Source organism: Salvelinus fontinalis, chromosome 1 (genome assembly GCF_029448725.1).
Source record: "Salvelinus fontinalis isolate EN_2023a chromosome 1, ASM2944872v1, whole genome shotgun sequence".
NCBI classification, from domain to species: domain Eukaryota; kingdom Metazoa; phylum Chordata; class Actinopteri; order Salmoniformes; family Salmonidae; genus Salvelinus; species Salvelinus fontinalis.
The window spans coordinates 646,901-659,735 of NC_074665.1; the positions used below are offsets into that span (position 1 = coordinate 646,901).

A 12,835-nucleotide genomic window follows, 5' to 3' on the forward strand; every position below is an offset into this window, starting at 1 on the left:
AGTCTCCCTCTGTAACCCTCAGCCCCTCTAGTCTCCATCAGTCTCCCTCTGTAACCCTCAGCCCCTCTAGTCTCCATCAGTCTCCCTCTGTAACCCTCAGCCCCTCTAGTCTCCATCAGTCTCCCTCTGTAACCCTCAGCCCCTCTAGTCTCCATCAGTCTCCCTCTGTAACCCTCAGCCCCTCTAGTCTCCATCAGTCTCCCTCTGTAACCCTCAGCCCCTCTAGTCTCCATCAGTCTCCCTCTGTGACCCTCAGCCCCTCTTGTCTCCATCAGTCTCCCTCTGTAACCCTCAGCCCCTCTAGTCTCCATCAGTCTCCCTCTGTAACCCTCAGCCCCTCTAGTCTCCATCAGTCTCCCTCTGTAACCCTCAGCCCCTCTTGTCTCCATCAGTCTCCCTCTGTAACCCTCAGCCCCTCTAGTCTCCATCAGTCTCCCTCTGTAACCCTCAGCCCCTCTAGTCTCCATCAGTCTCCCTCTGTAACCCTCAGCCCCTCTAGTCTCCATCAGTCTCCCTCTGTAACCCTCAGCCCCTCTAGTCTCCATCAGTCTCCCTCTGTAACCCTCAGCCCCTCTGGTCTCCATCAGTCTCCCTCTGTGACCCTCAGCCCCTCTTGTCTCCATCAGTCTCCCTCTGTAACCCTCAGCCCCTCTAGTCTCCATCAGTCTCCCTCTGTGACCCTCAGCCCCTCTTGTCTCCATCAGTCTCCCTCTGTAACCCTCAGCCCCTCTAGTCTCCATCAGTCTCCCTCTGTAACCCTCAGCCCCTCTAGTCTCCATCAGTCTCCCTCTGTAACCCTCAGCCCCTCTTGTCTCCATCAGTCTCCCTCTGTAACCCTCAGCCCCTCTAGTCTCCATCAGTCTCCCTCTGTAACCCTCAGCCCCTCTAGTCTCCATCAGTCTCCCTCTGTAACCCTCAGCCCCTCTAGTCTCCATCAGTCTCCCTCTGTAACCCTCAGCCCCTCTAGTCTCCATCAGTCTCCCTCTGTAACCCTCAGCCCCTCTAGTCTCCATCAGTCTCCCTCTGTGACCCTCAGCCCCTCTTGTCTCCATCAGTCTCCCTCTGTAACCCTCAGCCCCTCTAGTCTCCATCAGTCTCCCTCTGTAACCCTCAGCCCCTCTAGTCTCCATCAGTCTCCCTCTGTAACCCTCAGCCCCTCTTGTCTCCATCAGTCTCCCTCTGTAACCCTCACCACTAGTTGTCTGCTGCTTCCTGATTGTCATGTTACAGCCTACTCAAAGCCTCACCAGCGTTCCAACAAGACCCTCAGTGAGGCTTCCCTGCTCTCAGTCTGGCCTACAGAATCACTGAGAGGACAAACAATCAGAGTTCCTCAATGAATGACAAAGTATGTTGATTTAGCCAATTGTTACCCACTAACTCTTTCTCTTTCTGTGTCTCCTGTCTCTGTCTCTTGTCTGGGTCTCTTGTCTGGGTCTCCTGTCTGGGTCTCCTGTCTGGGTCTCTCTCCTGTCTGGGTCTCTCTCCTGTCTGGGTCTCTCTCCTGTCTGGGTCTCCTGTCTGGGTCTCCTGTCTGGGTCTCCTGTCTGGGTCTCTCTCCTGTCTGGGTCTCTCTCCTGTCTGGGTCTCCTGTCTGGGTCTCCTGTCTGGGTCTCCTGTCTCTGTCTCCTGTCTGGGTCTCTGTGTTCCATGTAGGTGGGAGCTGAACGCCATGACGACCAACAGTAACATCAGTAGACCCATCTTCTCCTCTCACGGCTAATCTGGACTGGTACCCTCCCCAGTACCAGAACACCAGGGCTGAACTGACCCAGAGATACCACAGTACCAGGGCTGAACTGACCCAGAGATACCACAGTACCAGAACACCAGGGCTGAACGGAACCAGAGATACCACAGTACCAGAACACCAGGGCTGAACTGACCCAGAGATACCACAGTACCAGAACACCAGGGCTGAACTGACCCAGAGATACCACAGTACCAGGGCTGAACGGACCCAGAGATACCACAGTACCAGAACACCAGGGCTGAACTGACCCAGAGATACCACAGTACCAGAACACCAGGGCTGAACTGACCCAGAGATACCACAGTACCAGAACTCCAGGGCTGAACTGACCCAGAGATACCACAGTACCAGAACACCAGGGCTGAACTGACCCAGAGATACCACAGTACCAGAACACCAGGGCTGAACAGACCCAGAGATACCACAGTACCAGAACACCAGGGCTGAACGGACCCAGAGATACCACAGTACCAGAACACCAGGGCTGAACTGACCCAGAGATACCACAGTACCAGAACACCAGGGCTGAACTGACCCAGAGATACCACAGTACCAGAACACCAGGGCTGAACTGACCCAGAGATACCACAGTACCAGGGCTGAACGGACCCAGAGATACCACAGTACCAGGGCTGAACTGACCCAGAGATACCACAGTACCAGAACACCAGGGCTGAACTGACCCAGAGATACCACAGTACCAGGGCTGAACTGACCCAGAGATACCACAGTACCAGAACACCAGGGCTGAACTAACCCAGAGATACCACAGTACCAGAACACCAGGGCTGAACTGACCCAGAGATACCACAGTACCAGAACTCTACTCTCTCTTCCTGTTGTCTCTCTCTTCCTGTTGTCTCTCTCTTGCTGTTGTCTAATTAAAATCATTGTTCTCCCAGTTCACCACATCTTCTCTATTTTAACCCCTGGACACTGACAGGAGGGGTTCTATTGGTGCTGAATGGTGCTGAATGGTGCTTTAGTCTCTGGGTTCGTGTTACTCACAAATCAATGAGAATCACTTTGATTGTTTTACCAGTGTTGTAATGAGCAGAGCATATTCTCCCTGATTGTTTTACCAGTGTTATAATGAGCAGAACATATTCTCCCTGATTGTTTTACCAGTGTTATAATGAGCAGAGCATATTCTCCCTGATTGTTATAATGAGCAGAACATATTCTCCCTGATTGTTATAATGAGCAGAACATATTCTCCCTGATTGTTATAATGAGCAGAGCATATTCTCCCTGATTGTTATACCAGTGTTTTAATGAGCAGAACATATTCTCCCTGATTGTTATAATGAGCAGAGCATATTCTCCCTGATTGTTATAATGAGCAGAACATATTCTCCCTGATTGTTATAATGAGCAGAGCATATTCTCCCTGATTGTTTTACCAGTGTTATAATGAGCAGAGCATATTCTCCCTGATTGTTATAATGAGCAGAGCATATTCTCCCTGATTGTTATAATGAGCAGAACATATTCTCCCTGATTGTTATAATGAGCAGAACATATTCTCCCTGATTGTTATAATGAGCAGAGCATATTCTCCCTGATTGTTATACCAGTGTTTTAATGAGCAGAACATATTCTCCCTGATTGTTATAATGAGCAGAGCATATTCTCCCTGATTGTTTTACCAGTGTTATAATGAGCAGAGCATATTCTCCCTGATTGTTTTACCAGTGTTATAATGAGCAGAGCATATTCTCCCTGATTGTTATAATGAGCAGAGCATATTCTCCCTGATTGTTTTACCAGTGTTATAATGAGCAGAGCATATTCTCCCTGATTGTTTTACCAGTGTTATACTGAGCAGAGCATATTCTCCCTGATTGTTTTACCAGTGTTATAATGAGCAGAGCATATTCTCCCTGATTGTTATAATGAGCAGAGCATATTCTCTCTGATTGTTTTACCAGTGTTATAATGAGCAGAGCATATTCTCCCTGATTGTTATAATGAGCAGAGCATATTCTCCCTGATTGTTATAATGAGCAGAGCATATTCTCCCTGGTTGTTTTACCAGTGTTATAATGAGCAGAGCATATTCTCCCTGATTGTTTTAACAGTGTTATAATGAGCAGAGCATATTCTCCCTGATTGTTTTACCAGTGTTATAATGAGCAGAGCATATTCTCCCTGATTGTTTTACCAGTGTTATAATGAGCAGAGCATATTCTCCCTGATTGTTTTACCAGTGTTATAATGAGCAGAGCATATTCTCCCTGATTGTTTTACCAGTGTTATAATGAGCAGAACATATTCTCCCCGATTGTTATAATGAGCAGAGCATATTCTCCCTGATTGTTATAATGAGCAGAACATATTCTCCCTGATTGTTATAATGAGCAGAGCATATTCTCCCTGATTGTTATAATGAGCAGAGCATATTCTCCCTGGTTGTTTTACCAGTGTTATAATGAGCAGAGCATATTCTCCCTGATTGTTTTACCAGTGTTATAATGAGCAGAGCATATTCTCCCTGATTGTTATAATGAGCAGAGCATATTCTCCCTGATTGTTATAATGAGCAGAGCATATTCTCCCTGATTGTTATAATGAGCAGAGCATATTCTCCCTGATTGTTATAATGAGCAGAGCATATTCTCTCTGATTGTTTTACCAGTGTTATAATGAGCAGAGCATATTCTCCCTGATTGTTATAATGAGCAGAGCATATTCTCTCTGATTGTTTTACCAGTGTTATAATGAGCAGAGCATATTCTCCCTGATTGTTATAATGAGCAGAGCATATTCTCCCTGATTGTTATAATGAGCAGAGCATATTCTCCCTGGTTGTTTTACCAGTGTTATAATGAGCAGAGCATATTCTCCCTGATTGTTTTAACAGTGTTATAATGAGCAGAGCATATTCTCCCTGATTGTTTTACCAGTGTTATAATGAGCAGAGCATATTCTCCCTGATTGTTTTACCAGTGTTATAATGAGCAGAGCATATTCTCCCTGATTGTTTTACCAGTGTTATAATGAGCAGAGCATATTCTCCCTGATTGTTTTACCAGTGTTATAATGAGCAGAACATATTCTCCCCGATTGTTATAATGAGCAGAGCATATTCTCCCTGATTGTTATAATGAGCAGAACATATTCTCCCTGATTGTTATAATGAGCAGAGCATATTCTCCCTGATTGTTATAATGAGCAGAGCATATTCTCCCTGGTTGTTTTACCAGTGTTATAATGAGCAGAACATATTCTCCCTGATTGTTATAATGAGCAGAGCATATTCTCCCTGATTGTTATAATGAGCAGAGCATATTCTCCCTGATTGTTATAATGAGCAGAGCATATTCTCCCTGATTGTTATAATGAGCAGAGCATATTCTCCCTGATTGTTATAATGAGCAGAACATATTCTCCCTGATTGTTATAATGAGCAGAGCATATTCTCCCTGATTGTTTTACCAGTGTTATAATGAGCAGAACATATTCTCCCTGATTGTTATAATGAGCAGAGCATATTCTCCCTGATTGTTTTACCAGTGTTATAATGAGCAGAACATATTCTCCCTGATCGTTATAATGAGCAGAGCATATTCTCCCTGATTGTTATAATGAGCAGAGCATATTCTCCCTGAGTGTTTTACCAGTGTTATAATGAGCAGAGCATATTCTCCCTGATTGTTATAATGAGCAGAGCATATTCTCCCTGATTGTTATAATGAGCAGAGCATATTCTCCCTGAGTGTTTTACCAGTGTTATAATGAGCAGAGCATATTATCCCTGATTGTTATAATGAGCAGAGCATATTATCCCTGATTGTTTTACCAGTGTTATAATGAGCAGAGCATATTCTCCCTGATTGTTTTACCAGTGTTATAATGAGCAGAGCATATTCTCCCTGATTGTTTTACCAGTGTTATAATGAGCAGAACATATTCTCCCTGATTGTTTTACCAGTGTTATAATGAGCAGAGCATATTCTCCCTGATTGTTATAATGAGCAGAACATATTCTCCCTGATTGTAATAATGAGCAGAGCATATTCTCCCTGATTGTTATAATGAGCAGAGCATATTCTCCCTGATTGTTTTACCAGTGTTATAATGAGCAGAGCATATTCTCCCTGATTGTTATAATGAGCAGAGCATATTCTCCCTGATTGTTATAATGAGCAGAGCATATTCTCCCTGATTGTTATAATGAGCAGAACATATTCTCCCTGATTGTTATAATGAGCAGAACATATTCTCCCTGATTGTTATAATGAGCAGAGCATATTCTCCCTGATTGTTATAATGAGCAGAACATATTCTCCCTGATTGTTTTACCAGTGTTATAATGAGCAGAACATATTCTCCCTGATTGTTATAATGAGCAGAGCATATTCTCCCTGAGTGTTATACCAGTGTTATAATGAGCAGAGCATATTCTCCCTGAGTGTTATACCAGTGTTATAATGAGCAGAGCATATTCTCCCTGATTGTTATAATGAGCAGAGCATATTCTCCCTGATTGTTATAATGAGCAGAACATATTCTCCCTGATTGTTATAATGAGCAGAGCATATTCTCCCTGATTGTTATACCAGTGTTATAATGAGCAGAGCATATTCTCCCTGATTGTTATAATGAGCAGAGCATATTCTCCATGAGTGTTATAATGAGCAGAGCATATTCTCCCTGAGTGTTATACCAGTGTTATAATGAGCAGAGCATATTCTCCATGAGTGTTATAATGAGCAGAGCATATTCTCCCTGAGTGTTATACCAGTGTTATAATGAGCAGAGCATATTCTCCATGAGTGTTATAATGAGCAGAGCATATTCTCCCTGAGTGTTATACCAGTGTTATAATGAGCAGAGCATATTCTCCATGAGTGTTATAATGAGCAGAGCATATTCTCCCTGATTGTTTTACCAGTGTTATAATGAGCAGAGCATATTCTCCATGATTGTTATACCAGTGTTATAATGAGCAGAGCATATTCTCCATGAGTGTTATACCAGTGTTATAATGAGCAGAGCATATTTTTCACTCAACACTGATTTATCTTTTTTTAATTGCAAAGATAATGCTGACATGTTCTTGTTTTCTCTCCTCTCTTCTCTCTGACTGATCAGATCTATAGTGATTATCATGTTTTTAAAGGGGAAATCCACCATTAGAAAAGTATCTCAGTGGTTACACAGCTCACATTGGGAAAGTTTTGTTATTCATCAGGAGTTCTGTCATCTCTTCTCTCTGTGGAACAACTGGACGCCACAAAAATGTCTTCTACCTGACAGAATGCCTCCAACTAACCCCTATAGTTTACTGAGATGATGCCACCTAGAACAAGTTAACAAAGATTGTATCCATCTCCTGGTTAGTTATTTATACAAAAATACCAGTCACCTTGCTTTTCTTGCTCTGATTTTACCTATACTGGCACAGGAGAGTGGACAGATTACCTATACTGGCAGAGTGGACAGATTACCTATACTGGCAGAGTGGACAGATTACCTATACTGGCACAGCAGAGTGGACAGATTACCTATACTGGCACAGGAGAGTGGACAGATTACCTATACTGGCAGAGTGGACAGATTACCTATACTGGCAGAGTGGACAGATTACCTATACTGGCACAGCAGAGTGGACAGATTACCTATACTGGCAGAGTGGACAGATTACCTATACTGGCAGAGTGGACAGATTACCTATACTGGCACAGCAGAGTGGACAGATTACCTATACTGGCAGAGTGGACAGATTACCTATACTGGCAGAGTGGACAGATTACCTATACTGGCACAGCAGAGTGGACAGATTACCTATACTGGCAGAGTGGACAGATTACCTATACTGGCACAGCAGAGTAGACAGATTACCTATACTGGCAGAGTGGACAGATTACCTATACTGGCACAGCAGAGTGGACAGATTACCTATACTGGCAGAGTGGACAGATTACCTATACAGGCAGAGTGGACAGATTACCTATACTGGCACAGGAGAGTGGACAGATTACCTATACTGGCACAGCAGAGTGGACAGATTACCTATACTGGCACAGCAGAATGGACAGATTACCTATACTGGCAGAGTGGACAGATTACCTATACTGGCAGAGTGGACAGATTACCTATACTGGCACAGGAGAGTGGACAGATTACCTATACTGGCAGAGTGGACAGATTACCTATACTGGCACAGCAGAGTAGACAGATTACCTATACTGGCAGAGTGGACAGATTACCTATACTGGCACAGCAGAGTGGACAGATTACCTATACTGGCAGAGTGGACAGATTACCTATACAGGCAGAGTGGACAGATTACCTATACTGGCACAGGAGAGTGGACAGATTACCTATACTGGCACAGCAGAGTGGACAGATTACCTATACTGGCACAGCAGAGTGGACAGATTACCTATACTGGCACAGCAGAGGGGACAGATTACCTATACTGGCACAGGAGAGTGGACAGATTACCTATACTGGCAGAGTGGACAGATTACCTATACTGGCACAGCAGAGTGGACAGATTACCTATACTGGCACAGCAGAGTGGACAGATTACCTATACTGGCACAGCAGAGTGGACAGATTACCTATACTGGCACAGCAGAGTGGACAGATTACCTATACTGGCACAGCAGAGGGGACAGATTACCTATACTGGCACAGCAGAGTGGACAGATTACCTATACTGGCACAGCAGAGTGGACAGATTACCTATACTGGCACAGCAGAGTGGACAGATTACCTATACTGGCACAGCAGAGTGGACAGATTACCTATACTGGCAGAGTGGACAGATTACCTATACTGGCAGAGTGGACAGATTACCTATACTGGCACAGGAGAGTGGACAGATTACCTATACTGGCAGAGTGGACAGATTACCTATACTGGCACAGCAGAGTAGACAGATTACCTATACTGGCAGAGTGGACAGATTACCTATACTGGCACAGCAGAGTGGACAGATTACCTATACTGGCAGAGTAGACAGATTACCTATACTGGCACAGCAGAGTGGACAGATTACCTATACTGGCAGAGTAGACAGATTACCTATACTGGCACAGCAGAGTAGACAAATTACCTATACTGGCACAGCAGAGTGGACAGATTACCTATACTGGCAGAGTAGACAGATTACCTATACTGGCACAGCAGAGTAGACAAATTACCTATACTGGCACAGCAGAGTGGACAGATTACCTATACTGGCAGAGTAGACAGATTACCTATACTGGCACAGCAGAGTAGACAAATTACCTATACTGGCACAGCAGAGTGGACAGATTACCTATACTGGCAGAGTAGACAGATTACCTATACTGGCACAGCAGAGTAGACAAATTACCTATACTGGCACAGCAGAGTGGACAGATTACCTATACTGGCAGAGTAGACAGATTACCTATACTGGCACAGCAGAGTAGACAAATTACCTATACTGGCACAGCAGAGTGGACAGATTACCTATACTGGCAGAGTGGACAGATTACCTAAACTGGCAGAGTGGACAGATTACCTATACTGGCACAGGAGAGTGGACAGATTACCTATACTGGCAGAGTGGACAGATTACCTATACTGGCAGAGTGGACAGATTACCTATACTGGCAGAGTGGACAGATTACCTATACTGGCACAGGAGAGTGGACAGATTACCTATACTGGCAGAGTGGACAGATTACCTATACTGTTACAGCAGAGGGGACAGATTACCTATACTGGCACAGCAGAGTGGACAGATTACCTATACTGGCACAGCAGAGGGGACGGATTACCTATACTGGCACAGCAGAGTAGACAGATTACCTATACTGGCACAGCAGAGTAGACAGATTACCTATACTGGCACAGCAGAGTGGACAGATTACCTATACTGGCACAGCAGAGTGGACAGATTACCTATACTGGCACAGCAGAGTGGACAGATTACCTATACTGGCACAGCAGAGTGGACAGATTACCTATACTGGCACAGCAGAGTGGACAGATTACCTATACTGGCACAGCAGAGTGGACAGATTACCTATACTGGCAGAGTGGACAGATTACCTATACTGGCACAGCAGAGTGGACAGATTACCTATACTGGCACAGCAGAGTGGACAGATTACCTATACTGGCACAGCAGAGTGGACAGATTACCTATACTGGCACAGCAGAGTGGACATATTACCTAAACTGGCACAGCAGAGTGGACATATTACCTATACTGGCACAGCAGAGTGGACAGATTACCTATACTGGCAGAGTGGACAGATTACCTATACTGGCACAGCAGAGTGGACAGATTACCTATACTGGCACAGCAGAGTGGACAGATTACCAATACTGGCACAGCAGAGTGGACAGATTACCTATACTGGCACAGCAGAGTGGAAAATGACCTCCAGCAGGCCACAAATGTGCATGTGTCTGCTCAAACGGTCAGAAACAGACTCCATGAGGGTGGTATGAGGGCCCGACGTCCACAGGTGGGGGTTGTGCTTACAGCCAAACACCGTGCAGGACGTTTGGCATTTGCCAGAGAACACCAAGATTGGCAAATTCGCCACTGGCGCCCTGTGCTCTTCACAGATGAAAGCAGGTTCACACTGAGCACGTGACTGATGTGACAGAGTCTGGAGACGCCGTGGAGAACGTTCTGCTGCCTGCAACATCCTCCAGCATGACCGGTTTGGCGATGGGTCAGTCATGGTGTGGGGTGGCATTTCTTTGTGGGGCCGCACAGCCCTCCATGTGCTCGCCAGAGGTAGCCTGACTGCCATTAGGTACCGAGATGAGATCCTCAGACCCCTTGTGAGACCATATGCTGACACATGCACATTTGTGGCCTGCTGGAGGTCATTTTGCAGGGCGCTGGCAGTGCACCTCCTTGCACAAAGGCGGAGGTAGTGGTCCTGCTGCTGGGTTGTTGCACTCCTACGGCCTCCTCCACGTCTCCTGATGTACTGGCCTGTCTCCTGGTAGCGCCTCCATGCTCTGGACACTACGCTGACAGACATAACAAACCTTTTTGCCACAGCTCGCATTGATGTGCCATCCTGGATGAACTGCACTACCTGAGCCACTTGTGTGGGTTGTAGACTCCGTCTCATGCTACCACTAGAGTGAGAACACCGCCAGCATTCAAAAGTGACCAAAACATCAGCCAGGAAGCATAGGAACTGAGAAGTGGTCTGTGGTCACCACCTGCAGAATCACTCCTTTATTGGGGGTGTCTTGCTAATTGCCTATAATTTCCACCTGTTGTCTATTCCATTTGCACAACAGCATGTGAAATTTATTGTCAATCAGTGTTGCTTCCTAAGTGGACAGTTTGATTTCACAGAAGTGTGATTGACTTGGAGTTACATTGTGTTGTTTAAGTGTTCCCTTTATTTTTTTGAGCAGTGTACATTCAGCAGTCCATTAATCACTTGGTGTGTGTGTGTGTGTGTGTGTGTGTGTGCGTGTGTGCGTGTGCGTGTGTGTGTGCGTGCTGCGGGGTTGAAGCTACGAACCCATGGCTTGGTTCTCTTATCCCTTCCAGGCTTCTGGGAGGGAGGGTGGACAATGAGCCTGTCATAGTGGATGTCCCCACGCGCTCTGGCAGCTTTCATGGCTGGGATCAGTTCTATCCTCTTCTGGCTCACAGCTTCAGGATAGTCCTCGTTGAGGAAGATATACGTTCCTCTCAAGTTCTTGGCTCTTTCCAGAACAGCTACCTTGTCCTTGAACCTCAGGAACTTGACCACTATTGGCCTGGGCCTGTTACCTGGGCCGGTGGTGGGTTTTACAATTCTGCGGGCTCGGTCCACCTCAATCTTCCTGTGGTCCACCTTCAGTTTCTCAGAGATGATTTCCCTCACTTTGTCCTCAGACTCTGTCCAGGTCTCATGTGGAGATTCTGCAATTCCGTCCACAACCATGTTGTTTCGCCTTGATTGTCCCTCGAGATAATTTTTACATTTACATTTTAGTCATTTAGCAGACGCTCTTATCCAGAGCGACTTACAGTAGAGTGCATACATTTTATTACATTTTACATACTGAGACAAGGATATCCCTACCGGCCAAACCCTCCCTAACCCGGACTTTAATTGTGCGTCGCCCCACGGACCTCCCGGTTGCGGCCGGCTGCGACAGAGCCTGGGCGCGAACCCAGAGACTCTGGTGGCGCAGCTAGCACTGCGATGCAGATCCCTAGACCACTGCGCCACCCGGGATAATCTGATTTATCCGTCATTGTTATCATGGATACACACACATAACTGATGTCCTCTCTCAATGACTTACAGATTTCTGTCATCTTGCCGTTCTCCTGTTTCAACTCATCGACCCTGGGAGAACTGCACACTGGTCTTCAGGTCGTCCAATCTTTTGTTAGTTGAATCCACCAGTATTTGGACAAAACACTTGAATCTGTGTCAGTGTGTTGTGACAAAACTGAACATTTTAGAGTGGCCTTTTATTGTCCCCAACACAAGGTGCACCTGTGTAATGACCATGCTGTTTAATCAGCTTCTTGATATGCCACAGCTGTCAGGTGGATGGATTTTCTTGGCAAAGGAGAAATGCTCACTAATAGGGATGTAAACAAATTTGTGCACAAAATGAGAGAGAAATATTTGAGAGAAATACGTTTTTTGTGCATATGGAACATTTCTGGGATCTTTTATTTCAGCTCATGAAACATTAGACCAACACTTTACATGTTGCGTTCATGTTTTTGTTCCGTGTATGTTTTGCATATAATGACAATAAATTCAAAAAACTATGCTGGTATTCTTTTGTCGATTTATTGAATTGTTTATTAAATTATAGTCTTAGCTCAATGTGACTTTAATAGTAGGAGCCATAATTCATAAATGGCAGCTTGCATGGTTCTGGTTCAGTGAAGAAGAACCTCCAGGTTTCTGACCAAAGGACCCTATAAAAGGAGGACACGGTTCTTTAAGGAACCTTTTCTACTCAAAGTGTATAAACTGTGTGCACAAAGGCTAATGTAGTGGGAGGATAAGCACAATCTCACACCAAGTTCAGTTTTTAGAAAGAGCAACTTTTGAGTGAAAACTGGCGCCGGCATATTTTGTGCATACACAATGTTTATATATT

The 12,835-nt window shown here is 45.2% G+C and overlaps 1 protein-coding gene across 1 annotated transcript in view; it reads left to right on the forward strand.

Annotated features, from left to right (window-relative positions):
• The window catches only part of LOC129862753 (kelch domain-containing protein 3-like), a 186,726-nt gene extending 174,229 nt beyond the window's left edge, over positions 1-12,497 (forward strand). The window contains exon 11 of the mRNA XM_055934725.1: positions 1,657-12,497. Coding sequence (XP_055790700.1) covers positions 1,657-1,723 — 67 coding nt within the window. The 3' untranslated portion in view covers positions 1,724-12,497. The remainder of the gene's footprint in view (positions 1-1,656) is intronic.
• Positions 12,498-12,835: the final 338 nt, after the last annotated feature.